Below are 27,467 nucleotides of genomic sequence, written 5' to 3' on the forward strand. Positions count from 1 at the left end.
GAACCTGCACATTCCTGGGATTAATTGTAAAATACATATAGTACATAATATATTAATGATTAATAAAAAAAGTAGCTTTCTCTTTGGTTGAAGGTACAATAATGTTAGGGAGCACCAATGATCCCTTCAAGGTCTTTAATGTTATGAATGACAGGAAGAAATGTCAGTGGTATGAGATAATGACAGCTGAAATAGTGCGTTTATTCTCCATGGATTTGTACCTTCTCTCCAGCTTCCATCTATGCCTAACCATCCTGTGAGATAGGAATATTAGATGAACTTATAGCTAGTTTTTTTTATCTACAATGTGTAATCTATCATATCATATAGAATAAGGTAGGAACACATTGCTGTGTATACCTAAGCTTGTAAATAATAATACAAAAAAACCTGCCCATCAACATGCCAAAGCCACATGCCGCGAGAGCATCTTTGTCCACTCCTCAAGATTTAAATCTAGTACTACCGAGAGGAAGGAATAAAAAACTTAAATTTGCATAGCTTTAAGGATCGTCTCGCTATACAAAGTATATTAAGCGAATTATATTTTGTTAAAAAAAGAGGAATAGGTGAAATCCAGCGGGAAGAGGCGCCGGTCGACAGTGTTTTGTCGCGGTAGTCGGTTTGTAAACAATAGAAGCACTAAGCTTCCCACGGCAGGGGAGTTTGGCTGTTATTTTTATCTCATTCGTCACACAAAATGTCGACAGGGCAGGACTCGAGAGGCAGTATGGGCCACGGAGGGTTCCACCGCTGGGTGAAGTAAGTGTGAGGGCGGGGGCGGCGACCGTGGCCAGGGAGGCGTCAGTAGCATCATTTGTGCGCGCCAAGCCACAGCGGCCATGGCACAGCTCCCTCACTACCTCACTCCCCCTCACGCCTCTCCTCGCCGCCTCTCACTTCCTCTCCACGCTTTACTAACACCATCTCCACTCATAATGAATAACTTGAGAGGTTTTCCTTCTTAAATAGCTAGGAATGATTAACTAATACCTTGCAGGGAGCGCCTAATTGGGGTTATATTAGACCGACTCTGGAGTTTCTTTCCCACTAACGAGCTCAGGGTAGCTCTGATTCAGGGGTTAATTAATGCTCATATTTTAATTAATTCATCAAGTAGTTAGCGTAGGTAGTCAGTTTACACCTAAAGATGAGGTAGTGGTCATCATAGTAAGGGAATTGTTGCGTGTTGCCTTCTGCACTGGTCCCAATACACTCTAGTTTGAAATTCAAACTTAATGTTACACAGATTGTTTATTCATATATTCTGTAAGGTTAAAATCTTAGCAATGTTGTGTTGCAATGCTAGTTTTGTTGTTTACTAACTCATGTACCTTGTATATACTTGTGTACTGGATATACATATTGGTATTAAGATACTGTATTGCTGAAATATTTGAATGATGGCAACATATTAAAGAAACTACAGAAGGCTTATTGGCCTATGCAAGATAGCTCATATATACTGTATGCATTATACAGTATATATGAGCTTAACTTAAAACGACCAAGAAATTACATGTCTGTTACATTTCCAGTAATTAATAATTTCATGTTCTATTTTGTGTGGATATGTTTCATTCCATGTCGGTATTCCCCCTTGTTATACCCTCTGATCCATTTTTATTAATAACATTTGTATAACTTAAATATGATAAGAATAACGAAAGAAGCAACTTTTGTTTATCAAACAATCTTATTACCTATTAAAATCAACATTATTTCTGCAATGTGGGCTTGTGTTTTAATTTAATTAATATTTAACTAGATCAAAATATTCAAGGGCACTTATCACTTAAATTAAAATACTGTATTGCACTGATTCCAAGTAAGTTATTTAGGAAATAAGCATTTACCCCCAGGTGTGTGACTGTCATAAAAGGGTCACTAAAAGAAAAAAAATATAGCAATAATAACTTCCTCTAAAATGTTGCATTTGCATCCATCATAGGTAATAACGAAAATTGAAAAAAAAATCTTGTTTCTCTCAGTTATGTGGATGTGTAGAGGAAGCCGGGTCATTGGGTACATGATCTTGAGGTGAAGCAATTTAGTGCCGCGATGTTTGTTGTTTCACTTTGCTGTACCTTATACAGTGTAGCTCAATTTAAGAACACACTGCTGACAAAGGCAGTGTTTGAGTACTGTGTATAGGCCTACAATGTAATATGTACACCAATATTGCAGACAAATCTGTTCCTGTTATAGCTCAAGGGATGTGATGTGTAACACAGTCCATTGCTGCTATTTTGTCTAGAAATAGATTCAAACACTGATAGGAAAGGACTAATTGTGATTTGACAATAATCACAGGCTACTGGTACACATTAACCTCATCGCTTAGTAAGCAATTAAAACAATAGCATAATAACTAAAATCAACATATGATGATAACCACATTTTCCTGTGGATCAATGTTTGAGGATAACTGCACTTGAATTAAAAAAATGTACACTGAAACAGTAGGCACATTGTCACCAGTTGTATTACACAGTAATCACTGTTTTGCAGTGTTTGCGAAATGCAGCCAAATGCATTGCGTGTCAAACAGTACCATGTACAGTATATAGATTTTGCAGCAACCTGTGGACCTGTATCCAATAGTGCCGTACCCCTTTGTCTTATGTCTCAGTTGGTCTGTAGCCAATATATCTGCAATCTTAAGGTTATTAAGTCTTATCTAGATATGTATATGCCAGGTATACTGTACTGTACTGTGAATTACAGTATATATTGAAACCTATTCCTACAATACTATCAAATACAAGTAGGCAATTCTGTGGCCATGATTTCAAACGATTTAAATATTTGCTATTGAATGTCACAATTTGTTTGTTTTGAGACTGGCATTTCAGCCTTACTTCATATAAGCACAATTTTGTTTAATAAAAAGCACATAATCGATCCAATTGAAGTTTACGTTAATAGGCCAATAGTACATTATATATCTTAAAAGCTTAATTTATTATAAAAAGCTTAATTCATTATAAAAGCTTAATTTATTTAATGTATAATCTACCACTTAGACTGGACGGAAGAGCGACGGTCTCGCTTCATACAGGTTGACGTTCAATCCCCGACCGTCCAAGTGGTTGGGCACCATTCCTGTACCCTTGTCCCAACCTTAATCCTTATCCTGACCCCTTCCAAGTGGTATATGGTCGTAAGGGCTTGGCACTTACCCCTATAGTTCCCATCCCCTACACTAATTGGTGAGATGATTGTTTTTATTAGGTTCACTGCTGTGATATTTGGATACATATCCTGTGTGATCATTGTGATATTTGGATACAGAATGATGTGTGATAACATTATCTGAGTTAATGTTATATATGTATTTGACACAAAAGCATTTATATAAGGCTAAAACAGTATTCACCTAGTTGTGTTTGCAGGGGTTGAGCTCTGGCTCTTTGGTCCTGCCTTCAACTGTCAATCAACTCAGCATTGTACACAGTGTGTACAATGCTTTGTGATATGCAATGCTATTTTGTGTATTAATGCATTAATGATGCATAAATTAATCAAATATTGTTCATTGGTTCCATATAAAAAGTTAGTGGAGAACGTTGTGGTTGGTACTATGATCACTTATTAGGTTTACATATGTTCTTTGAAAAATATAAGTGCTCTATTAGTACTTTATTAGATAAAATGGACACTGAAAAAGGAAACTGGCAACCTATAGGTCTGGTTATTTTAGTGAGCTTAAAATGCAATTTTCTCGGAAAGTAACTGGCTGTAAAGGGAGGGGGGGAGGGGGGATGGGTAGAAGGAAACTGGGCATTTAATTGTAAGTTCTTGATATAAGCAGACGATGAGTCACAATAACGTGCCTTAACATATAAAGACTAAACTACTCACCAGAAAATGAGGAGACGACGAAATTTCAACAACAATCGACTTGATAATGGTCCAGGATGGACCTTAACATCGTTGTCTCCTCATTTTCTGGTGTGTGGTTTAGTCTTGATGTAACGTAAACTGAACACTAAACATAGTAATCTAGGACTATTATACACTGCAGCATTGTAAATTTTAAAGAAAACTCGCCCTGGGAAAATATTACTGTACCTTGATAATATTAAATTGGAAATAACTTTAAAGAAAAACTAGAGAAGTGCTAAGGCACTTGACAACTTTTGTGACATTGAACCACTTAGAAGATGAGAACATTTACTTAAGTACTGAACATTTCAATACATATTCTTCACACTACTTTACACTTCTCTTTTAATTAGCATTATAACCTTGGATTAAACACTGATAATAATGTGAAGCTTGCAATGGATACCTCCACTTTAATTATATTATAGTTGCAGTACCTATAGAAATAATGAGATTAAAAAAATACGCTATATGCATATTAGCCCAATAGATCTCTATGAAACATTTTAGGAATCAAATAACTTTACGTTATTAGACTCATTAAATATTTAACCAGCAAAAAGAAATTTGATATACAGGTACATAAAGGTACAGTATATCTAAAAAAATATTCCTCCCCCTCCCTCCCCCCCCAAAAAAAAATTGGACATTGATGAAATTAACAGATATTAACATTGGGCAATGTATTTATATGATATATAACAAAATAGAGTATAATAACATACTTACTCGATATTATTTGTGTTGTTATGTATTACTCAGCAATGCTATAAAGGCACCAACTGCATATCCACTTTGTGGATACTTCTTACTACTATTCTTCTTTGTGCATTGGACAGGTGCTTGCATCTCTTTATTACTGCATTATCCATCAGTTCCAGTTAATAGGAACTGTTGAACAAATCCACAAGGGCTGTGACGAGGATTTGAACCCACGTCCGAGAGCATCCCAGACGCTGCCTTAATCGACTGAGCTACGACATGGTAAAAGAATTAAAACCAGAAGTTCTATTGAACTTACTTGCATCCTGCAGCCTCTCCGAGACACAAACCAGGATTTTACACAATTCCCCCCATGCACTCGAGCTATGTCAATAGGCCGTTCTACCTCCTCTACCTTGGGGGAATTGTGTAAAACCCTGGCTTGTGTTTCAGAGAGGCTGCAGGATCCAAGTAAGTTCAGTAGAACTTCTTTTTTCAATTCTTTTACTATGTCGTAGCTCAGTCAATTAAGGCAGCGTCTGGGATGCTCTCGGATGTAGGTTCGAATCCTCGTCACGGCCCTTGTGGATTTGTTCATTTGATGCATCACGCTATTGTGATCTGTGTGTGTAATAGGAACTGTTTTCTTTATCAATAAAATGTTTTTTAAAAAATTTGTCTAAAATCAATTTCTGAAAATATTTTGATGAAAGCTTCACGACACTGAAGCCAATAAGTTGGATATTTACTTAACATTTTTAAGTAATTTTTATGTAATTCAAATATTTTTCGCTTCCCTGCCCCTTTTGCTGAGCAGTTTAAGGATTAATATTGCTCTCATTGAATATTTGGTGAATTTTGTATGTGTGCACGCTACTTAAAGGGTTCGAGCTGCATGGATGCTATCAAGCGTAATCAAAGCAAAATTGCATGATTGGTTTTCATTTTAAGTTTGATGCACTTTAATTCTTTGTATAATACAGAACTACTGGTGATTTGCCTCGGCACAAACGTGCACAATTTTTGCATTAGACATAATAATGTTCTAGTTTCTACCCTGCTTGCAATGTGGATTGCATTAAATTGCACCTTACGACATCAGGGGTCTACTGACACTACAGTAATTGTACAGTGTAGCACATAGTCTATACCTTCAATAAGCTCTTGTGCTCTATTAAGTTAGGTAGAGATGTTTATCCGATGTGTCACAAGTCGGTTATAAGTAACCATTCTTTGTATTATTTCAGACTGTCGACAGATGACTTACCACTAATAAGACCTCCAAGACATCACATGCTTGCTCACATAACTGGAGGTTTAAGTAATCTTTATGAGGAAGTAAAGCAAACTAAGAAAGAAGGTATAGATGAGGTAATAATACCATACCACGATAGTGAAAAATATAAAGAAGATTCCAAAGTAGACGAAGAGGAAGCCGCTGCCGCAGAAACTAAGAACGGACATGCAGAAGATGAAGAATGTGCAGAAAATGCAGAAAATGAAGAAACTGAGAAAGTAACACCAGAAGAAAGTGCAAAAGAAGAAGACAATAGTTTAGTAGATAATTCTAAGAAAGATGATAGTGGTGAAGGAGAGAATGCAGAAGATAAAAAGGAAGAAAGTAGCCAAAATGAAAAGAAAGATGATGAGGGAGGAGGGGCTCCTATAAAGGAAGCTGAAGAGGAGGAAGAAGAAGGTAAGGAAAATGTTTCCAGAAGTGAAGAGGATGACTTAGATAATGAAGAAGAAGAAGAAGGTGAGAACTATTTTTGAAGATTCTAAATATAGGATGTTATATATGAAAATACACATGAAATATAAAACCCAGGTTGCAGACTGGTTTGATTAAGTTGTCCTTGCAACACCTGCCATGGGAGGTGTAAGATGGCTGCCATCTCTTTGTTTGAAGGTTTATTAGCAAACATGTATACTACAGTACTGCCATTTGGTGGTTTATATTGCCCTCTGTATTTTTGGTCTTGCATTCCTTTTCATATTTAATCCTATACTGTATATATTTTTTGTTCCACTTGTTCATGTTTGTGAGTTAACCCCTTCCTCGAACAAGAGGACCGGAGGAAAAATTCATATCTTTTTCTGAGTTACATGACAGGCTTGGTCTTTAGGACTATATCAGACGTGGTCGTCAAGACCGTGCCCACCTGGTCATCAGGACCATCCCCCACCTGGTCGTCAGGACCATCCCCCACCTGGTCGTCGGGACCACGCCCCCACCTGGTCGTCGGGACCACGCCCCCACCTGGTCGTCGGGACCACGCCCCCACCTGGTCGTCGGGACCACGCCCCCACCTGGTCGTCGGGACCACGCCCCACCTGGTCTTCGGGACCACACCCCACCTGGTCGTCATTATAGACCACACTGGTGGGGCAGCAGAAGGCTTAAGGCCAGTGCAGGATAATACATATACTGTGCCTGCAAATAATAAATATTCCCATCCTTTCTATGCAGTACGTTCTTGTCTGTGGCCATCTGCTCAAAATATTCGTCTTCCTGAAAGTTACAGTACAGTATATGGAAAGTTTTGCCAGATCATTAAATGTTGCTCATGAACTGGAATTGTGTTATACTTGTATCACGTTTTATGTTAACAAATTTATTTCAGAGGATGTATTATTTTCTCCATTTAAAAATAATATTAACATTATGTTTAAGCGTACAGCTGTAAAAAAAAAAAATTCATATACTGTACTAAAAAAATTGCTTCTTGTTTAGCCTCATTTTGAGTCAAGGAAGAAAATAAAATCGTCTTTGCGAAGATTAATCATGGAAATCTTGACACCCCCCCTGTTCTAAGGCTCGTCTTTACCTGTTGCTGTGGCTGGTGCTGAAGATCTGAGAGTCACGTGTTAAGCTCTATGCCCCCGACCTGCAGAAATATGCCAACCTTGCTCCTCCTCCTCCTCACTGCAATGTCTTCCTTCAAGATCTGGTACTGGGGCTTTGCAATTTTTTTCTTTTTTTTTTTCTTTTTTGACCTGCCATGTTGTGTGTTGTTTTATCTCGGGTGTCATCTGTGTGATGCCTCTTGTTTGCTGCACTCTTGGAGTCTCTCTGCTTCTTGCCATTTCCTAGGGTAAATACCTGTGTTTTCTTGGGTTCCATAGCTTTCCCACCATTGGGAGTTGGCTAATAGAGTAACCAAGAAAGCCATGATCATAAACAGGATGCCGAGTTGATGGAAACTGATTGATTGATGAAGATTATGCTACCCAAGAGGTGGCACTGGCATGAATAGCCCGCAAGTGGTGGAAATAGTCTTTCGTGTGTGAAATCCCGGTTCAGCCCTATACCTGCCCTTGGGTCCTATCTTCCCTGCGTGCTTGGGTGGACTGGGCCTCGTTCAAATTCAAATACTGTATTTTATTCATAAATGTCTGTTTTAGTGCATTTATAGTTGAGTTAGTTTAGATAAGTTTACAGTTAATTATTTACCTAAGAAATATAAAAAACACAATATGAATATCTGATGATGAGAATCCAATTTAAAGGACTAATACAAACTAATTATTCAATGAATTTATACAAAAAATGTTCACACGTCTTTTTCTTTTCTTTTTAACTTGTAATTGCTGACACCTGGTAGTAGTAGGGAGTAGGGGTAGGGTGGTAGGGAGTCGGTCGGCCGAGCGGACAGCACGTGGGACTTGTGATCCTGTGGTCCTGGGTTCGATCCCAGGCGCCGGCGAGAAACAATGGGCAGAGTTTCTTTCACCCTATGCCCCTGTTACCTAGCAGTAAATAGGTACCTGGGTGTTAGTCAGCTGTCACAGGCTGCTTCCTGGGGGTGGAGGCCTGGTCGAGGACCGGGCCGCGGGGACACTAAAAAAAAGCCCCGAAATCATCTCAAGATAACCTCAAGTAGTCGTCGTGGGTAGTTTTATAGTTACGCATTTTTGAGTGGTAACTGGTCAGCCTTGAGGTTCCAACGATTATTTCAAAGAGGATTGAGTGGTTTGATGTAGTTTTGGTGCTCTCTCTCTGATGTGGAGAGAGCATAGATAGGCTCCCCACTTGTCTACAGGACAACACTCATCTCAGTGGGGCTGAGAGCGAGCCAGAACCTGGCTACTCTGAAAGGAACCATATATTCAATTAAATTCTCTATCCTTTATATGTTTTTGTTCTGAATTTTATTACATGTATGCAATTCTGTATACTGTATCACAACAATCATTAAAAAAGGGAAGCCTAGGTCAGCTGGAAGTCAACAGTGCTAGGGTTACTTAGATAATTTGTTCAAGATTACACAATTTCCAGTGACCTTGTAAAAGGAGGCTTAAAATGTGCAAGAAACTTTAAGATGGAATGGAGGATTCATTTATTATAAAAGCTTCAGTGTTCATAGAGTCGATAGAGCTGCGGTCTCACACACATGGGGTCTAGATTCGAAACCCATGCAGCCCTGGTGAATGGAATTCGTTTATTATTTATATCTAATAAGAAATTAATTAGAGTACAGAATATTGTATATTAGCACGTAATATGTTTCAAGTTTAAAGGGCTAAGAATAACCCTGGGTTTGTGAATAACCCTGGATCAGTATATACATTGACACAATATCTTATTTCAAAATTTTAATACTGTATATAAAATAAGTTTTCTATTGGACAAATTAATTAAGGTATAAACATGTACTGTAATGAACTTGCATTTTGTAACCAAGTTAGTACTTATTACTGCACTTTAAATGGGAAGCCACCTGGTGACTCCCTGAAGTTATCTTGACGAGATAGCTCCATACTAAAAAGTTACATCAGTTTTGGAAGATGTTTGGCCTACCGAGAACCAGAGCCAGAACCTGTTTCACCCCCCCCCCCCCCCCTCTGCCTTCCCTTACCTCACAGAGACACAGGGAATGAGTGACAGTTTGCCACCCCCACTGGGAAAGCATCCAGAAAGTCAGTAATGCATTAGAGATAACTGGAGGAACATTTCGCATAAAATGCCTCAAAATCATCATATATATAGATGTTTCCATCTTATTGCGTTGTGCCTTGGGTGCTTCACATAGACTTGTTTCAGTACCTCCTGCAGAATTTGGACCTCCTTTCCCTGATGAACTGGCATCTTTTGAGTAAGAGTCTTGTCTCAGCTTATTGGCTGGAATTGGAAGCTCTGGGTTCTTCCTAGCGGGATGATAATCTCTTTTCCTTAGGGGCTTGGAAGCGGGTTTTGCCAAACCTGCACACTTGATTAGCAGAAGGTGAATTCTGCCTTTCAGGTGTTTCTGGGCGACACTTCTTTTGCTTATCTCGAGAACTGTCTGTTTGCTCCAGTGCTCCCATAATATTTAGGGAAGTGGCAGCTCCATGTGCAGCTGTCTGTGTTGTCTGGTGCCCTTACTGAGGAGAATACAGGGTGTGTTTGCACTTTATGGTGGTCTTGCATGTTTAGATACTCATGGACATGATCTATGAGCCATTACTATGAGAACATGGCATTACTGGGTTTTGCTCCAGGTGTGGAGGCCTTGAGGCCTGCTGTTCTGGCCTTGGCGGCCTTGCTCAAAATGCATGCCCTCTCCTTTGGGAGGTGGTGGTGGCCTGCATCCACATGTCTAGAGGTTGTGATACATTTGGGTTGGTCGCTTGCCCTTTCATCCACCTCTTTTTCACATCTCTTTCTCTGAGGTTGTCATTGCTCAGGTTTTGTCTGCAGCATCCTTCCCTTTCTACCCCATTAATCATTTGCTGCTTTCTTGCAGTCTTACCCTGACTTGGAAGCAACCTGGTAAGGTGGTGACCTCGCTTCTTGTTGGTCGAGGTAGGTCCTCATGTGAGTCTGATTCTCGGGCCCTTGCACTTTCTGACATAAGTTATCTTCTGAGGTTATCTTGAGATGATTTCGGGGCTTAGCGTCCCTGCGGCCCGGTCCTCGACCAGGCCTCCTTTTTGTTACTCACTTCCCGGGAAGCAGCCCGTAGCAGCTGTCTAATTCCCAGGTACCTATTTACTGCTAGGTAACAGGGGCATCAGGGTGAAAGAAACATTTTGCCCATTTGTCTCCGCCTCCACCGGGGATCGAACCTGGAACCTCAGGACTACGAATCTGAAGCACTGGCCACTTAGCTGTCAGGTGCCCAGGCGAGTTCCTCCTCAGCTCAACATTGCAACTATGCATCCTAGAAGGATGGTTCTTTTTTTGGTTCATTCCAATCTTTTTGTGGTTCACACCCTTGACACCACCATGGGGGGGGGGGTAATCTGGCTCATTTTGCCAGCTCCAGGTCCCATGTTTCATGAGCTTTTCAGGTTGTTTCCCTCAGCCTGTGGTGAAGTTGGTCGGTCTCTCTCCTGCTTTTGGAGTCGGATCTTACAGGTTAGGATTTTTTCCTGACACTGTATCAGGTCATTGAGGGTTGGTTAGACTCGTTCGTGGTTGGACGGATAAGTGTTCATATAACAGGTGTTCATATCATGAATCAAGTTATCACCAGTCAAACCTGGCCCCAGGCTGGGTTTGGGGAGTAAAAGAACTTTCAGAACCCACTCCAGGTATACGGTATACTCCAAGTATACTGTATTTTTAACCATCTTTTCCTGTATTGTGTTTTTCAAGTACCTCTCCACCTCATGAAAATGGGGTGTATGTGGTACAGCTGTTGATGATGTCCATCCATCATGTTTCTCTGTTGATATCTAGTTTCTTCTGCACTATTTAAAGCATTCTTCCTCATTTTTGTTATATATTTTAAGTCTAATTATTTGTTTCTTTGTTTGACAGAGACCACCCCATACACAGATGAAGAAGGAGAGTTTTCTCCGGAGAAAGAAATGCCACTTCTTGCGGGGCGATTTAAGTATACTCAGGTCCTGGCCAGAGGACAATCGGCCATAATCATCAAAGTCCTGGTAAGAGTGAGTGGTTGCATGAGAGGATGAAAATTAAAAGACCTTCCAAGTAAAGAGGTTGTGTCCTGGGATTAATTCAAATATCTTTAGTAGAATAACAGGATTAGTTTTCAGTGTTGCATCTTTTACAAACTTCCTCTTTTCAATTTGCTGTTTCCCGTCACAATCATGTATGTGGTGACCGTATTAAACAAAACAAAATTGTATTAGCTTGGACTCTCCTTGTAGATCTTGGTTTGAACACTTTCGCTGCCCCGGTGAGCGACCTGCCGTGCACCTCAAGATAGGCCAAGCGGTACACGCTAACTCTCCACCTTTCACAAATGTTTATACTCTTTTCATGTTTCTGACCTCAATTTTCGTGCTACGTCGTTTAATTTGGTATCAAATTGTTTGTAATAGAATGCTCTAAATGAATATGTGCATATAAGAACATATAAGTCTCACTTTCGTTTACGTACTTTAGACCTGTCGTGCACTGCAAGGTAGACCATGAGTTCACCACCACACAAAAATATTTATTCTCTTTTTCAGCTTTCTGACCTTAATTTTCATGCTGCTTCTTTCAATTTGGTATCAAAATGTTCGCAATAGAATGCTGTAAAGGGATATTTGCATATTAGAACATATAAGTCTCACTTTTTATACTTTCTACGAAAACTCAATAATTTTTCCCTCATATGTGTTTCTTTCACTGCTTTCATCATGGATTGGCTCTGTTCTTGATCAGAATCCATCTGGATGTCAATTTGTAGTGATTATTAAGCCAGTAACAACAAATACCTGAGATAAAATAACCAGAATGGGGGAAACTTTTTGACTCGAGGGGAGGCTGCGGCTGTCTCGAGCAAGGTCACGAGAAGAGTGAGCCTCCAGCGTGGGTGGGCGCCCACACGGCAGGGTCAGGATGCCACATGGGGTATACAGAGAATGGGCAGAAGTTGGTGCACATTTTAAAACAAGTCCCATAGTAGTTGGCAATAAATGGAATTTCTACAAATTTTTAAATTATTGACACCTGTTTGCGTCATCGGGCATACTCCGTATTATGGTTTTGTGACGCAATATGCGGCATCGGGCAGCGAAAGTGTTAAAAGTCAGTTAAGAGTCAAGGTTTACCAAAATTTGTCTGGCAAAGTTTTTATGGTTCAAATTAGAATATTTATCATGTAGGTAATGCACAGTAAGTGACTTTCTTCAAATTTATTGCTTTGTAAAGTTCACCATAAGACGTAAACTACCTATGCTCATTTAATTACAGGACACATTTCACAAAAGCCGACCACTGGCAATCAAGGTGCTGCATCGTGTTTATAAACCCATTGGATCTCAAGAGGCCGATATTCTGTTGGAACTACACCGAGCTGACCCCTGGTTGCACGTTCCTTTTGCTAGACTTCTGGTATGTTGCTGTAAATGTTTACTAATTAGTATTGTCAGTAAGTAAAAGTAGGTGATAGAGTTCTAATACTTCACCAAATAAATGTAATTTTAAAATTAATTATGGAAAATGTATGAAAAAACAGGGTTGCATTGGCAGAATAAAGAAATGTTAATAATTTGTTTAAAACTTAATGGTTAATAGAGTATAAAATTATGATATAAAATTGTAATACCTGTACAACCTATATTCCCAAGAGCAGAGGTGGGGGAACCTTTTCGAGAGCATGTGGTTAAATTGGCAATAATTTTCTGAAACATACTCTTGAGTGCCAATGGAGAATAATATGCCTGAAAGCATTCTTAAAGAACTTTGTTTAGATGACCAATAATTGTGTATGTATGACAGCTAAATAGTTATGTGTATTACGATTGGCATGCTTGCCATTGGTTCCCCACCTCCTTCCTAGAGTGGGAAAATACTAGATGAAAAATACTTTGAAAACTTGGAAAGTACTAGGACTGGTTCCAAATATGCACACAGAAATAACACCACATGAGAACAAGGGCTGGCACGATGTGTAAAATTGCTCCATTGAAAGGCAGAGGTGCAATAGGCTCACTGAGACAATTCAATCAACATCAAAGGCGCCAAGACTTCAATATTTGCCCTCGACACATATGGGGTATAACAGGCTGACCTCTTGCAATGTTCAAAAGAGAACTTAAAAAGCACCTTCAAATAATACCTGATCAACCAGGCTGTGAGCAGCTGCATTGAAGAGTCTGGTTGGTCAGAGACTGGGCCACAAAGATGTTGATCCTCAGAATCGTCGACAGGTGTATGACCCACCTCTTCCCCACTCTAGTGGGAGGCGTAGGGCAAATGAGTGGATGCTTGTTTCGAGAGATTCAATCACTTATTTACATTTTTGGGGAGTTCATTTGGCGGTTTTAAGACTTGGATCTCTTTGAACCCAGTAGTCATTATTGGTTCACTGACTTTACCGGTGAGATGGCAGATTGTCACCTGCTCCCTACACCTCTATGAAGCCAGGCTCTGACTCTGGTCCCCAGTAGGCCAAACAGACCTCCTTGACTCAACAGTCTAGAAGTTGGGAACCATCTCAGCAAAATAGCTTCAGGGAGCTGCAAAGGCCTCTTTTCTCACAGGAAAATAGTTTTCACAAACTCTTGTGTTTTTTCAAAATAAACTAAATACTATAAGTGAAGTATATTGTACAGTAGTGAGGGGCTAATTGTTGCCCAAGACCCAGAATTGACTATTTTTTTTTTTTAAATCTACAAGGTTTAATTTATGCTCAAAACATTTTCATTCTAATTATCAGTCAGGGTGAAGACAGCTCATCATATGTGTGTATGATTTTCCTGCTTGGAGTTTGAGTATATTATACAGTCTGTTTATTGCTGTATTACATCACTTTAAAAGCACCATGAATAATAGAGTTTGATTTGTGTTTCTTTGTTTTGCAGAATCAGTTTTTGTATGGTCCTCACTACTGCCTGGTGTTTGAGTACCTGAGCCCAACACCACTTTACACTCACTACGATCAGCGGGATATCAGAGAAGCTACAGCCCTGCCGCACATCCGTGACTTAACTGTCAAGCTCCTCACCGTCCTGGGTTTCCTCTATAAACAGAATGTCATTCATGCTGATCTTAAGCCAGAAAATATACTTTTAAGAAGTGGTAAGATTTGTGCGCTGTTGTTACGTTTTCTACCGTTTAACCCTTGCACTTAACACTTTCGCTCGGGGATGACGCAGCATTGCGTCATCCGTTTACTGGCGGTAATGCCGGGGATGACGCAGCATTGCGTCATCCACTTTAAAAATTCGCCAAAAATCAGGTTTTTATCCGATTTTTTGGGGACTGGTTTTAAAATGTGCGCCGATGTCTTCCCATTTTCTTTGTTGAGCCTCGTCGCCCTCAGGCTGCTTGGCACACGCCGTGGGCCCATTGTCTTTGCTCCACTGTTGTGACCAATGTCGCTTCCCCTCGCATCTCAAACGTGTGAACATTTCGGCTATTTTCCGTGGCTATATTTCTTACTGCGGCTTTAGAAACTATCTACGCTTACTCCACGATGGATAGTAATCATGAACAAGACCCTTCCAGGAAGAAAATTGCGAAAGAAAGGCTTGAAAAGGGTAGGAATTGGGAGTGTAGCAGGAAGGCCTCTGAGCACTCACTCACGGCTAACACGTGGCCCGTCTTCAACTCGTCGGCGGTTGGAGCGTGACCAGGTTTTTTTTTTTTATAGGCTAATGTTCCTCTAGAGAATTTTATTACGAACCCATTGAGACCAAAATGAAAGACCTAGGACAAAAATTGAGGTGACCAGAGTGAAAATAGTGAAAACATTTTATCCCGTTTGCACGCTCCCGGGTAACTCGTTCGCACTTTCTCTGTTTGCTGCGGGTAATTAGCCGAGCTTTTGGAGTTTATATGCATTTAGTGCTGTAGAGAATTTTATTGCGAACACAATGATACCAAATTTAATCTCGTAGAAGGAGAATTGAGGTGACAAAGTTGAAGAGAGTATACACTTTTCGGAATTAACGCGCGCTTCCGTGACACTCTGGGGCCCATATCGCCCTGTCGAGGGGTGGCGCGCGGGGTGAGCGAAAGTGTTAAGGTACTCAACCAGTGGTGAGCATGATGCCTTTTGGCAATCGGGGAGATATCGTAAGATTCTAAACTCCTACACATTCACAGGGTTCACATTTGCTTCCTCAGGCCTTCAGTAACTATTCCCCATCTTGGTACTAATACTAATCTAATAATACTAATCAATACTATTGTATTCCTCAATACTTTTTCAACATAAGGTATGCATCATTACAACCATATATATATATATACTGTATGTTGCATTAGATCTTGTCGATTTTGCCACCAACAAAAAATTCCAAATTCACCAAAAAAAATCCAAATGCTACTCCTACACCAGGAGTGTATGAGTTAGGGCGCACATCCCCCTGTAACACCAGATGTGTGAGAGTTGTTAAGGAACAGCCCCACATAACACCAGGTATGTGAGAGTTGTTAGGAAGCATAATATAACCAGGAATGTGTGAGTTATTTAGGAACACCCATGACACAAGGAGTGTGTGAGGTGTTGGGGAGCACATCCCCACACGACACCACAAGTATGTGAGTTGTTAGGGAGCACATCCCCAAATAATGCCAGAAATGTGCTCTACTTATCAATATATTTTTCCAGAGGAAGACTTGGCGTCACTGATGGTAGTGGACTTCGGCAATGCTCTACGGAATACAGATGAAGAACTCTCCCTGTATTATTCTGACTTTGAGCTGCAGACTCTACTCTACAGGGCACCTGAAGTTATTTTTGGAATGAAATTCAGTTTAGAGGTATTGTATTTATTGATTATATATAAATTAAATATTTGAGTTTTCAAATTTTTTGGGGTGAGCCCCTTGTTGGCTCCCTGAAGCTATCTTGCTGAGATTGCTCCAGGCTGGCGATCATTTTCTTTGCTTCCACCTTGCAGTCTGTTGGGTCTATGACATAGATGACTGGGGCTCCTGCAATGTATGCTTTTCCCTCTGTTCTGCAGGTTGCTGCTTCTGAAGCTTGCCAAGCAGCTTCCACCATGCGAGTTTGGTTTTTCTGTGTTCAGAGTTCACAGCTTGGTGCTTGTGTGGATGACCTGGAGTTGGCCCTTGTAGCTTTTCTGGTGTTTGGTGGACTACACCTGGGCTTCATCCTTGTCTCCTTTTCCTCTCCTGCTGGCTTTGCCCTTTGTTTGGTCTGTCAGCATTTTTTGCTTGGCTTTCTCTGAGGGGTGGTTACATACAGTTCTAAAGTGGAGGCAGTGAAGCTGTCTTTTCCCATTATGGTGTGCAGTGTTTTTGCCTTTGCAACTGATCTCTTGCTCAACTCCTCCTCCTTAGGTGTTCACAGTCTGTCCTGGACATTGGGCATGAACTGCGGCTCTTACCTCAGGGCCATCTTGGCTGGCTTGCAAGGGTTATCTTGAGGTTATCTTGAGATGATTTCGGGGCTGTTTAGTGTCCCCGCGGCCCGGTCCTCGACCAGGCCTCCACCCCCAGGAAGCAGCCCGTGACAGCTGACTAACACCCAGGTACCTATTTTACTGCTAGGTAACAGGGGCATAGGGTGAAAGAAACTCTGCCCATTGTTTCTCGCCGGCGCCTGGGATCGAACCCAGGACCACAGGATTACAAGTCCAGCGTGCTGTCCGCTCGGCCGACTGGCTCCCCTCCCCACTTCAGGGTGGGGCCTGAAATGGGTTCGTGGGAGCGCTTCTACCCTTCTTGGTTTTGTTCCTACTGTGGAAGGTCTTTTGCCCCAAGGATGCTTAAATAGAACCATTTTTTGGTTCTATTTACATTTTTTCTTGGTGGCTTCCTCCTCCCTTTCCCTGGATTTTGATCCTGTTTGCCATTTGACACTGGACATACTTTCAGCAGGTTTCATTCATCACTTCCGTGTTGGCACTGGCCTTGTTCAGGTTTGGCTCTGCTTTGGTTCATGGCTGTGATATGTAGTTCCCTATTCCTCTTGGCTTGCTGAACCCCCCTTCTTTTTGAGGGGAAGCCTGATAGGAGTCCTTCAACTCCGGCCTATTGTTTGTTACACCGCTGCAGCTTCTTGTAGTTGCTTGTTATGTCTGGAGTCCCCGTGTTATGGCAGTTCTCGGGGACCATCACCCACTTGGAGTTTCTTTTGTGTTTTGAAACTCGTGCAGCCTGTTGTGATGCTGTTTTGGGTTTGTGATTTTTTAATTGATCGTTCACCCTTTATTCACCTTATTTTTTTGCTTCCCTCTCCTGTGGCTGTTGTTGTTTTATGTTTCCTTGGCCACTACTGCTGCCTATTCCTTTTCTTGGCTGATGTTGTGTTTTTGAGCTCAAGCCCCTTGATTTTATAGGCGGTCTGTTTGGCTGTTGACTGGTTGGTCTCATGGCCACTTCCCCCATTCTGCTTGCTCCTGTTCTTTGCCTGTATGGTTTCCTGCTGGGCATGGTTTGACTGGGAGTTAAGATGTTTTTTCTGGTTCTGCCCATTTTGCCACTCCCCAATCCTGAGCCCACCTTTCGTTGGCTCTGGATTGGGAATCATGACTGGCACTTATTAGGCTGCCCAGGGTTGGTGTTTGGGTCCATTTCTAAGGGCACAAAATATGGTGCACAAGTTTGCAGCTGTGAGGCATGCAGCTTTCTCCTGGTTCTATTCTCCAGCTCTGCTCCAACTGCTCCTCTGTGGTTTGTTGCCTGAACCTTGGGGGATCACTTCCGTCCATTGCCCTATGGAGTTGGATGCTTCGTGTAGCTCACCTTCTGGATTCTCTGGGTTTGGTTCTCTGTACAGTTTACGTGTGGGGTGTGTCGACCATTCTCACGGATGGGGTTATCTGTTCCATTCCATGGAGTGAACCGTTGATGAACTGTCCTTATGTTGGTTTTGCAGACATTTGGTCGCCCTGGGGTGGACCTCATCACGTCAGAGTGGAACCGGTGCCTTCCCTCCTACATCACTCTATTCTCCGGTACATACCTACCAGTGATTACGGGAAATTGAGGTCTAGCTTTTTATGCCCTGCCTACTAGCTTTGTTGTACCCGTTGCATTAAAGCTTTACTATTCTAATAAAATATCTTTGTTGACACTTTCCTTAAAGTTATGAATGGAGGCGGCTTCCACAACTTCTTCTCTTAGTGCATTCCACTTGTTGACCACCCGTACAGGGTACGAGTATTTCCTTACATTCCTTTGACTCGTATTCTATTCCAGCTTCCAGTTGTGTCTTCTTGTCCTACTTTGTCTCAACTTAAAGAGGCTGTCCTTGTCCATTTTGTCTATTCCCCTCAGTATCTTGTATGTTGTTATCATATCTCTTTATTTCTTTTGTTCTCCAAGGTTGTGAGATTTTATTCCTTCAGCCTATCCTCATAACTTAATCCTCCAGTCACTGAGCCTTTGAGGTGGATGACTTTTGATTGGGCTAGTTGAGGTGTAGGTGTTTTTTCCTTTTATTCCTGGTTCAGTTGTTGCTCCAGGTTCTGTGATCACCCTCCAGAAGGATAGTCCTTGCAGCCCCTTGGTGGCTGGCCCAGGGTTAGTTTCCAGCATTTCTCACTCAGTGTCCAAACATGGACATTTTCCTGTGGCTCTACCTGCTTTAGTGGATCAGCCCGATGTATTTCACTGGCTTGATCTACTACTCTGCTCGTCATCATCTGGTATTATTGAAGTGGGTTCATCGTCACCTTGGTAGTCACCTTTGGTGTCAAGCAACTGTTGTAGACTAACCTGCCCATATTCTGTGTATATAAACAGTCAGGGACGTTATGCATGCCAGTCTTATGCCCTTGCCAATATTAAAATCCTCTCCTGTTTTCCCCTGCTCTCACACATACTCTTCTATTAATTTATGAGGACTTTACTGTTATTAATAAAATCCCTCCCATCTCATAGATCTTTAAAACCTCCCTCAATACTTCATGGACAATCCAGTCATACACTTTTTTCTAAATCCTTAAAGGCAGTATATAACTCTCCCTTACCGCTTGAAAATTTCCAACACCTATTCTCAATCAAATTCTGGTGTGTACAACCACCCCTCTCCTTCCTAAACGAACTATGTGCCTTCCATATCCTACATATGTTACCTCTCTTATTCTCTTAATATGCTCCCTTGCAAATATCATTCCTGAGGTACTAAGGGAAATAATCCATTTATAGTTCTCTCATTGTTCCCTATTGTCTTTTCCTTAGAGCGCCCACAATTGCCTTATTCCAATCATCTTGTACCTCACCCCCTGCCATGTATCTAGCATTATGTCCACCATATCACCCCAATGTATCAACACTTGCACAAAGAAATCACATTAACATGATGTATGAATGGAAAAATATGGAGGAGCAATGATTTAACACTTGCAGGTATACCAGAAGCCTTTTCCTTCTCTTGTTGTTCAAAAGCCGCTCCTCAGATGTCTTGTGTACCTCCCGGGATCAGAATTTTGTCTCTATTTGTCATTGTAATAGATATGGCAGAATAGTAAATACATGTATTCAACTGATCTATTTAATGGGTGCGTATTGGATAAAATTATACAGTTGACTTTGTGTTCATTCAACAGGTTGATATGTGGAGTTTAGGGTGCCTCCTTGCGGAGTGTTACCTAGGTGAACCACTTTTCATGGGCAAATCCAAGAAGGAAATTTTAAATAAGGTGAGATACTTAAATTTTCTCAATACATTTTATTATTGCATTTTTTTTTTTTTTAGAAAGGAGTATGTTAATTAAAGTGCTAGAGCTATTCAGTTACAATACAAAAAAATTTGCCCCAGGCCAGGCTACAATAGAACTAGAATAATCATCAACAGGTATATAATAATACAGTATTATTATTATCTTTTAAGTTATGAATGTTCAATATGACTTTTGTACTGTATTTAGTTAATTATTTGTGTTTAATATTTTTCTTTTTCTTTTAAACAGATCACTGCACTGTTAGGCCCATTTCCTCGGGAATTTAATGATGGGGAATATGCCGAGCAGTTTTCAGATTTTGTAGGTCGTCCCATGTCTCGATATCAGCGTTTGGAAAATCTCCGCAAGCGATTAAATGATTGTAAAGACTCAATGTTCCTCATGCTTGTAGAGAGACTTCTTACCTATTTACCAGGTTAGTACCTATCACTATTGTACACCATAAATATCTTTACTCTCAGATTTGTAGTACAGTATAGTTCAGTATAAAACAATTGTTTTTATAATTTGACTTATGATATAAGTGCCAGGGTTATTGAAAACAATTAAGCAGTCACTGCAGATGTGCTTTGATGATTAAGTTTATTTCAGAGTTGCATATAAGAGTCGGCCTTCACTGTCTGTGATGGATGAGTTCGAGGGAAACCTCTGTATGTGAGAGTTCACAAAGTGAACTTAAGCTTCTATAGTACATGAAAAGTAGGGTAGTAATGCATAGATGTCTCAAAGATTGTTATATGAATATTATTATTAAGTACTTCTGCCCCTTTCCCCAGCTACAAATATATTTAAAACATACTTGCAGTTTCACTAAGGATGTAGAAGAGAGCAGTAAGAAATACAGAACAGATAAAATTGCCAAAGATCTTTTGACCCATATAAGCAGTTACATGGATATATATACTGAGGTTGGATATATATATATATCCACTGGATATATATATATATATCCAACCTCAGCCACTCATATTTGTTTAACCTGTGCTTAAAACCATCCAATGATCTGACTTTTTAGATTATCTAGCAAATTTTTATATAAATCAATAACCCTCTTTCCAAATCAGTATGTACCCAGGTTTTTTTCCATATCTAAACTTTTATCATTTATATTTATTATTTTGTGTTATATTTAGCACAATTCATATTCCCACCATTCATCCATCTGTATACTGTGCTTCATTCATATCTCCCATTACTCTTCTTTGTTTTAAACAATGTAAAGCACAGAAATCCTGTGATGACATTACAACTCAAAAGCATTCATTTTTAGGTATTTATTACAATGTTAATGATTTCTTTTTTGTATGGTTTTTGCAATAATGATATTCAATGGTGTGTCATTTGAGAAATTTATGTAATAAAATACATAGAACATTGGAATGCTCAAATATTTTCATGTCACTAAAATGCACACAGTATTATATTTTTAGAAGAGTAAAACATACTTTAGAAGAGTAAAATGTTTCATTATTCATTGATACACTAACAAGGTTCTGACAGTCTGGTATTTTGTTAATATTCCAATTGATCATGTGTAGCTTTTAGCCATGTTTCCCAGCCTGGATTCTCTCCTTTGTCTTGGTAACTGCTGCCTCTCCTTTTCTCCGGCAAATCCAGAGTTTTTGTTGTCTGTAGTTTCTCGGGACTCTCCCAGCATTAAATATAGTGAAACACACTTTCTGGTAGAGGCCCATTCCCTGGAAACACAAACCGAAACTGTCTCTATTTTCCGCTTGTTACATCTTGTAATGAAGTTGTTACATCTTGGCTTAACGTGTTTATAACGTATTAGAACGTTGTTACAACTTGCTATATTGGTTGTTATAACTGGTTAGGAGGTGTTAAAACTTGTTCGAACGTTGTACCAACGTCGTAATTTCGGTATGTGTTTGGCGGGTTGGCTCCTGGATTCCCTCCTTTCGCTACAGGTTTGTTAGTTCTTCGGTAGGCTGTCATACGCTTCAGAAGTGATCAGGGAAGCCTGCTGTTGGCTGGGATGGTCCACTGATTGTGGCAATTAATATTAATGGGTTCGAGCTAATTTTGAGTAAATCAATTGTTCTGTTTGAATCGTTTACAGAGTTGTTTGGGGATGTCAAGGCTTCAATTTTTGTGAACCTTACAGTTATTTGTAAAGCTTTGCTGATTTTCTGAATATTATTCCTGATGGGGTGGGAAATTATCACTTGCTCCCTGTGCCTTTGTGAGGGGACTGGGTTCTGGCTTTGGTAAAGCTAAACCGAGCTCTCGCTACTGATGTGCCCTATCTCAGCGACATAGCTTCAGAGAGCCACTGGGGCTCTAGCAGAGAGGCATTTGATGACATTTTACTTTTAAGTTTATGTTGATGCAGCCAGGACTGTCAGGTATGGATCCTTGCTAGCTTGCTCAGGATTTTGATTCATAATATTTTTCTTTGGGATTTTTGAGAGATCCAATATATGGAGGTCCAGATACATGAGAAACACGTGTATTCGAAATGTCCGTACATTACTACACTTTATTAATATGGTATGTAAACAGGTAGTATTTTCCAATATGACAGTAATATGTTTGGTAATGGTGTATGTTTTGTTTTGCAGATCGACGGTTTACTCCTTTTGAAGCAGCGTGTCATCCATTTGTGGCCTGCTCTACTCCATTTTTATACCTCACACCCTCTCCAGGTATAAAGTGTTTAGTCTTTGGCAGCCTTGCTGAAACAATTGATAAGATTTAATTTGATTAAATATTCACCCTTTTATTTAGTGCAGTATATAGAGTATCTGTACTTGTATAATGTTTAACCCTTATTTTAAATTTACAAATCAGCCATATTTTCCATACTTTTACACTTGGGTATATAAATGCCATTTCTTGTTAATGGTACATCTAGCATGGTTGGCTTAGAATTTATACTTATTTACAGTACAGCAATTTAATATTTTAAGATAGAATTTAATTTACTATTTTGCTTTACAATTACATTGCCATAACAGTGTACATTAAAACATTAAATTGTATGTGTCTTACAATAAGACGTGTCTATCCAGTAAAGATCATTATTGATTGAATAAATCGTAGGTGATACGTGATAAAACTTCATCTTTTATTTATTAACACTTTTTATTATTTTGATAATGACAATTCTAATGTAATGAGATCAAAAGAATCATATTTTAATTCAGAAAATATTTCTCCCTACCAACAGGTTACATTAGGTACCCAACTGTATTACTAGATATGTCAACTTACCCATACCTCCCTGGGCTCCCTGATGATGACGACGAAGATTCCGCATCTGCCCACGGTCGGAAGAGACTAGCGTTGTTTTCTCGTTATAAGCGTACTACTCCATCAAATGCATCTGGCCAGTCTCTGAAACAAGGACAAAATGCTGGGCAGAAAGACAAGGACATGGCAAATCAAGGACCTAATGCTGGGTCTGGTCCTAATGCTGGTGGGCCTAATGCTGGGTCTGGGCATAATGCAGGGTCGGGGGCTCATGGTGGTAATCAGTGTGGCGCTGGGCAGGGAGGAAAGACTGCCACACGTTCTGACGTAAAAGAAACGCTCAAGTCAATGGGGCTAAGATGTGAAGATTTTACAATCAGTGTTTATTCCAGGGAACAAGCACACGCCATACTGAGGCGGCAGGGTGTGGAGGTCACACCAAATAACTTGCCACCGAGGGATAAAGTTATGCCATTCTCTGGAAAAGGAGGCTATAAAAATGCTAAATCATCTGAAATGCCAAAAATTAGCCATAATATGAGACCAGGCAATACAGTAAATAGTCGGAATGCTATTACACATTATGGTAGTGATAATGTAGATGATGATGATGACTGTGTCATTTTAGACCCGCCTGATATGCCCAAGTGTCCACCCAAGCTGCCACACCAATTTCAGTTAATGGGCACAACAGTACAAGTAAATCGTGGCGCTAAACGGCCAAGTAGGCCTATGGCCAATCAACCCCAAGCCAAGAGACCAAATGCCAGACCATCAATGTATTATCGTAAAGATCACGAGCAAGAATATGGAGCCGAGGCATCGGTTCAAGATACGTTGAAAAGACTCAAGAACTACAACATATCTATTACTTGTAGACGAAATGCATCAGGATTAAGACCGCAGGGTAGTATGGTGGACAGCGAATCTGATATGGAAAATGATAGTCACTTGGATTCTGATGACGATGGAGAAGATATGACTAAATATCTCGAGTGTCAGATAGGAGAAATTGAGGATATGCAAGAAGAGGAGATCTTTGAGGACGACCTGGATATTGACTGTGATGATAAAGATGATGTAGATTATAACCCTCGTGGAAAGAAGAGAAGGCAAAAGAACAAATCACCCCGTAAAGGCAAGAAATCTAGTGAATCTGGATCAATAGGAGGAGACAAAGGTAAAAGTGACTCGGGTGTAGATGAAATTCCAGAAATTGTTCCAAGTGTAGAAATGGGAGAGCTGAGTGACCATCCACCATCAAATAATTCTGAAAATGAATATGATCATGATCCTCTTGCAGATGAAAACTTTGAAAACCATAATGAATTGCAAAACATAATGGAGAATGCTGCCCAATTAGAGGAAGATGGCGAGGATAATCATGACACAAACGAAGAAAATAACATTGAAGAAAAAACAAGTGAAGATAATCCTGTGGAGGAAGACGAAACAGAAGAAAACATTGAAGAAAATAGAATTACAGAGGAGGATAATAAAGAAGATTCTGGAAATGTTTTAGGAGAATACATGGAAACGGAGGAGGCGCCATCTCCTGCTCCAAAAGAAAGCAGTGCTAATGAAGAAGAGGAGGAGATAGATGAAGAGTTAGAGAAAGAGCTGCTCGGTGGAGATGTAGGGGATGGAGAGGAAGGAGATATGGAAGACTTGTAAACATGTAAGTTTTCTCCCCATATTTGTTTTCATCTCTTCTTCTTGGGAGAGCATTAGGTACCAAATCTGAGTCATTAACAGGGATACAGAATATGGTCATATCTTAAATATCTGCCTTTCCCTTTATGGTGTTGATGAAATATATTCTAACATTTTCCACAGGTGCAGCATATTCAGAATCTTAATAGTCCAAATATATGAACAGAATTTTGAACAAGGAAGGATTTTTTTAGCTATTGGGTGGAATATTTTGTAATATTCTTTTGCAAAGTGGTGTAGATATCCAGCCTGTGAGATTTGGTTTGTATGTGAATTCCAGGAGCATTTCCTCATCAGTTTGAATTAAAGTAATTATAAAGTTTTGATATGAATGATAGTTTGGAATAGTTGTTTCAATGTAAAAATTGCAGCACCTGAGAGTACAAGGAATATGAAGAATTGGATTTGGCATGTGACTACTCCAGTGTTCATTATCCAAGATGTTTGGACAGACTTTGATTAGGGTCTTTCACTTTCTTGTTTTCAGCATTGGATCTCATCAGACCTGGAATACATATATAATTCTTGCAAGTTATGATAATATGAGATATTGCATAGCATGATGTGTGTTCAGTTATTCACAATTTTAACAATCTTAATATTGTATTTAAATCATTTTTTGTTATTTTGTGAAAGGTATGTAATTTTTTAGCAGTTTATTCACTGTGTGTGAAGATGTTATCAGACATCAATGAAAGAGAGGATATGGTGGTACATTTTGTAGAAAACAAAAAAGAGAAGTTAAAATTACCTGTATTTTTAATCCTTTGATTTATAGAATTTGGGAATAAGCATGAAGATTCATAATTTAATATACAAAGAGCCAATATCTCCATATTTCTGCATGCTGTGTGGAATTGACGAAGTTTGAAGAAGCTGATTCAGAATATACAAAATAACTAAAGGAGATCTTTTTTTTTCTGGGAAGGCCTTGTCAATAGCTGCCAGAGTTAGACACTGGTGCAGCTAAGAGTTAGTGAAATACACCAGACCTCTCAGACCCACCCTTGCATTAATTATTTAATGTGCCTGCTGTATGCCAGCACAAAAATCTAGCTTGATTTTAGTTTGGAGAAGTATGGGGATCACTGGTGCTACATAACACAGTTGTCTTCCTAGGTTGGCATGTTTTGACAATTAACATGCTTGAGAATCAGAAATCAACCCTAAAACTAAGGAAAAACACAAGAAACCATAAGCACAAAAAACCAAGCAGCTGCTTGAGGAAAATTAGGTACCCTGTGGTAATGAGGCAAATAATTGTTGCAGCAGGATAAACACTCAAATTCTGTTGTACCTGACTGCCACCACTTTGGAGACTAGGCCACCTGAGACTTAATGTATCTGACCCCTCACTCGCCTGGCTGGCCACAACATTGTGGGGCAAGAAACCTATTACAGGCACCTGCATAAGCTAGGTGGTGTTTGCTATCCCTAGAATATTAGTTCTGTCAGGAGCCATTGCTTTGTTATTATTTCCTTTCTCCTTCACAAGTATGGTTTATGTTACCCACATTGTATGTGCCCTAGCTTTCTTTTTTTTCTTTTTTGCTCTGGGCCAGAGTTCCCTTTCATTGTAGTCACCTTCCATTATCCTTGCCCCTAACTTGCTCTTTGGGGTTATAGTTCCTCCTCTATGAGGTGACCACTTTTGAGTCCTCACTTTTGGGTAGTTCCCAGGACTTGTTCTCCATTGTGTGGCCTGTTGTGGTTTTGGGCTTTGATCTCTGATCCTCAAGCTTATCTCTCCTCAGAGAGTGTAAAATTGTGGTCGTGACTTAAATTAATAAGTAAAGGTGTCTCTCAGAGGTCTAGCACATCTCCGTAACACTTGGCTGAATCGGCACTTAGCTCGAGAAAACTGCCGAGGTCTCTACCAGTAAACGGCATTTCATTTCATTCAAAATTTACATATTTAATTATTAATAGGCAGCATAAGTTATTATATATATATAATATATATATTTGTTATCAAATTTAAAATCCATTTGCCTATATCTTGTTTTGTTCTTTTTCTCTCCAGGAATTTGGGGATAGAAATACTGTTAGAAGATTTGGTCACTTCATGTGTAAGTTTCTTTTAATTTGAATTATCAAATGAACTTATTTTTTATAGTAATATTTTAATTGAAGATGTTAGCTATATTACTATAGTCCGCTGAGCCAACTGGGTCTCATTAAAAACACTGTTCACATGAGAACTAATTTGCAAGAGACTGATATAGAGGGTCATTAATAGTTATTAAGTATGTATAAAGTGTTAGCATTATATAACATCAGGTTAAAATTTAGAACATTTGTCATGTTAAATAGTTATAGTGGATATTCTTTTACACCAGAGTTATTAAAACCAGCCTCTTGCCAACTTCCTGTACATGTATTTGATGGAGATAATTTGAATATTG

The 27,467-nt window shown here is 39.7% G+C and overlaps 1 protein-coding gene across 3 annotated transcripts; it reads left to right on the forward strand.

Moving 5' to 3' along the window:
* The first annotated feature begins 607 nt into the window (after positions 1 to 607).
* On the forward strand, positions 608 to 27,467 carry LOC123756132 (serine/threonine-protein kinase minibrain). 3 transcript variants are annotated; one of them, XM_045739169.2, is made up of 11 exons: positions 608 to 762; positions 5,838 to 6,346; positions 11,336 to 11,463; positions 12,725 to 12,865; positions 14,338 to 14,554; positions 16,092 to 16,243; positions 20,002 to 20,094; positions 20,365 to 20,551; positions 22,719 to 22,802; positions 23,327 to 25,027; positions 27,086 to 27,467. In XM_045739169.2, exons 1-10 carry the CDS (start codon positions 701 to 703, stop codon positions 25,021 to 25,023), a joined length of 3,270 nt encoding a protein of 1,089 aa, XP_045595125.1. In that variant the 5' UTR covers positions 608 to 700; the 3' UTR covers positions 25,024 to 25,027; positions 27,086 to 27,467. The 3 variants fall into 3 exon arrangements, with proteins under 3 accessions (XP_045595125.1, XP_045595127.1, XP_045595126.1); XM_045739171.2 differs by having other exon boundaries at positions 5,838 to 6,286; XM_045739170.2 differs by lacking the exon at positions 27,086 to 27,467 and adding an exon at positions 25,186 to 25,812.

This window comes from Procambarus clarkii, chromosome 36, assembly GCF_040958095.1.
Source record: "Procambarus clarkii isolate CNS0578487 chromosome 36, FALCON_Pclarkii_2.0, whole genome shotgun sequence".
Classification (NCBI taxonomy): Eukaryota; Metazoa; Arthropoda; class Malacostraca; order Decapoda; family Cambaridae; genus Procambarus; species Procambarus clarkii.

Excerpts from the sequence above, each read along its gene's own strand:
- LOC123756132 (XM_045739169.2), top strand. The coding sequence starts at position 701 with ATGTCGACAGGGCAGGACTCGAGAGGCAGTATGGGCCACGGAGGGTTC. Across the intron at positions 763-5,837 it reads GGGTTCCACCGCTGGGTGAA|ACTGTCGACAGATGACTTAC; the intron begins GTAAGTGTGAGG and ends GTATTATTTCAG. Across the intron at positions 20,095-20,364 it reads AGAAGGAAATTTTAAATAAG|ATCACTGCACTGTTAGGCCC; the intron begins GTGAGATACTTA and ends TCTTTTAAACAG.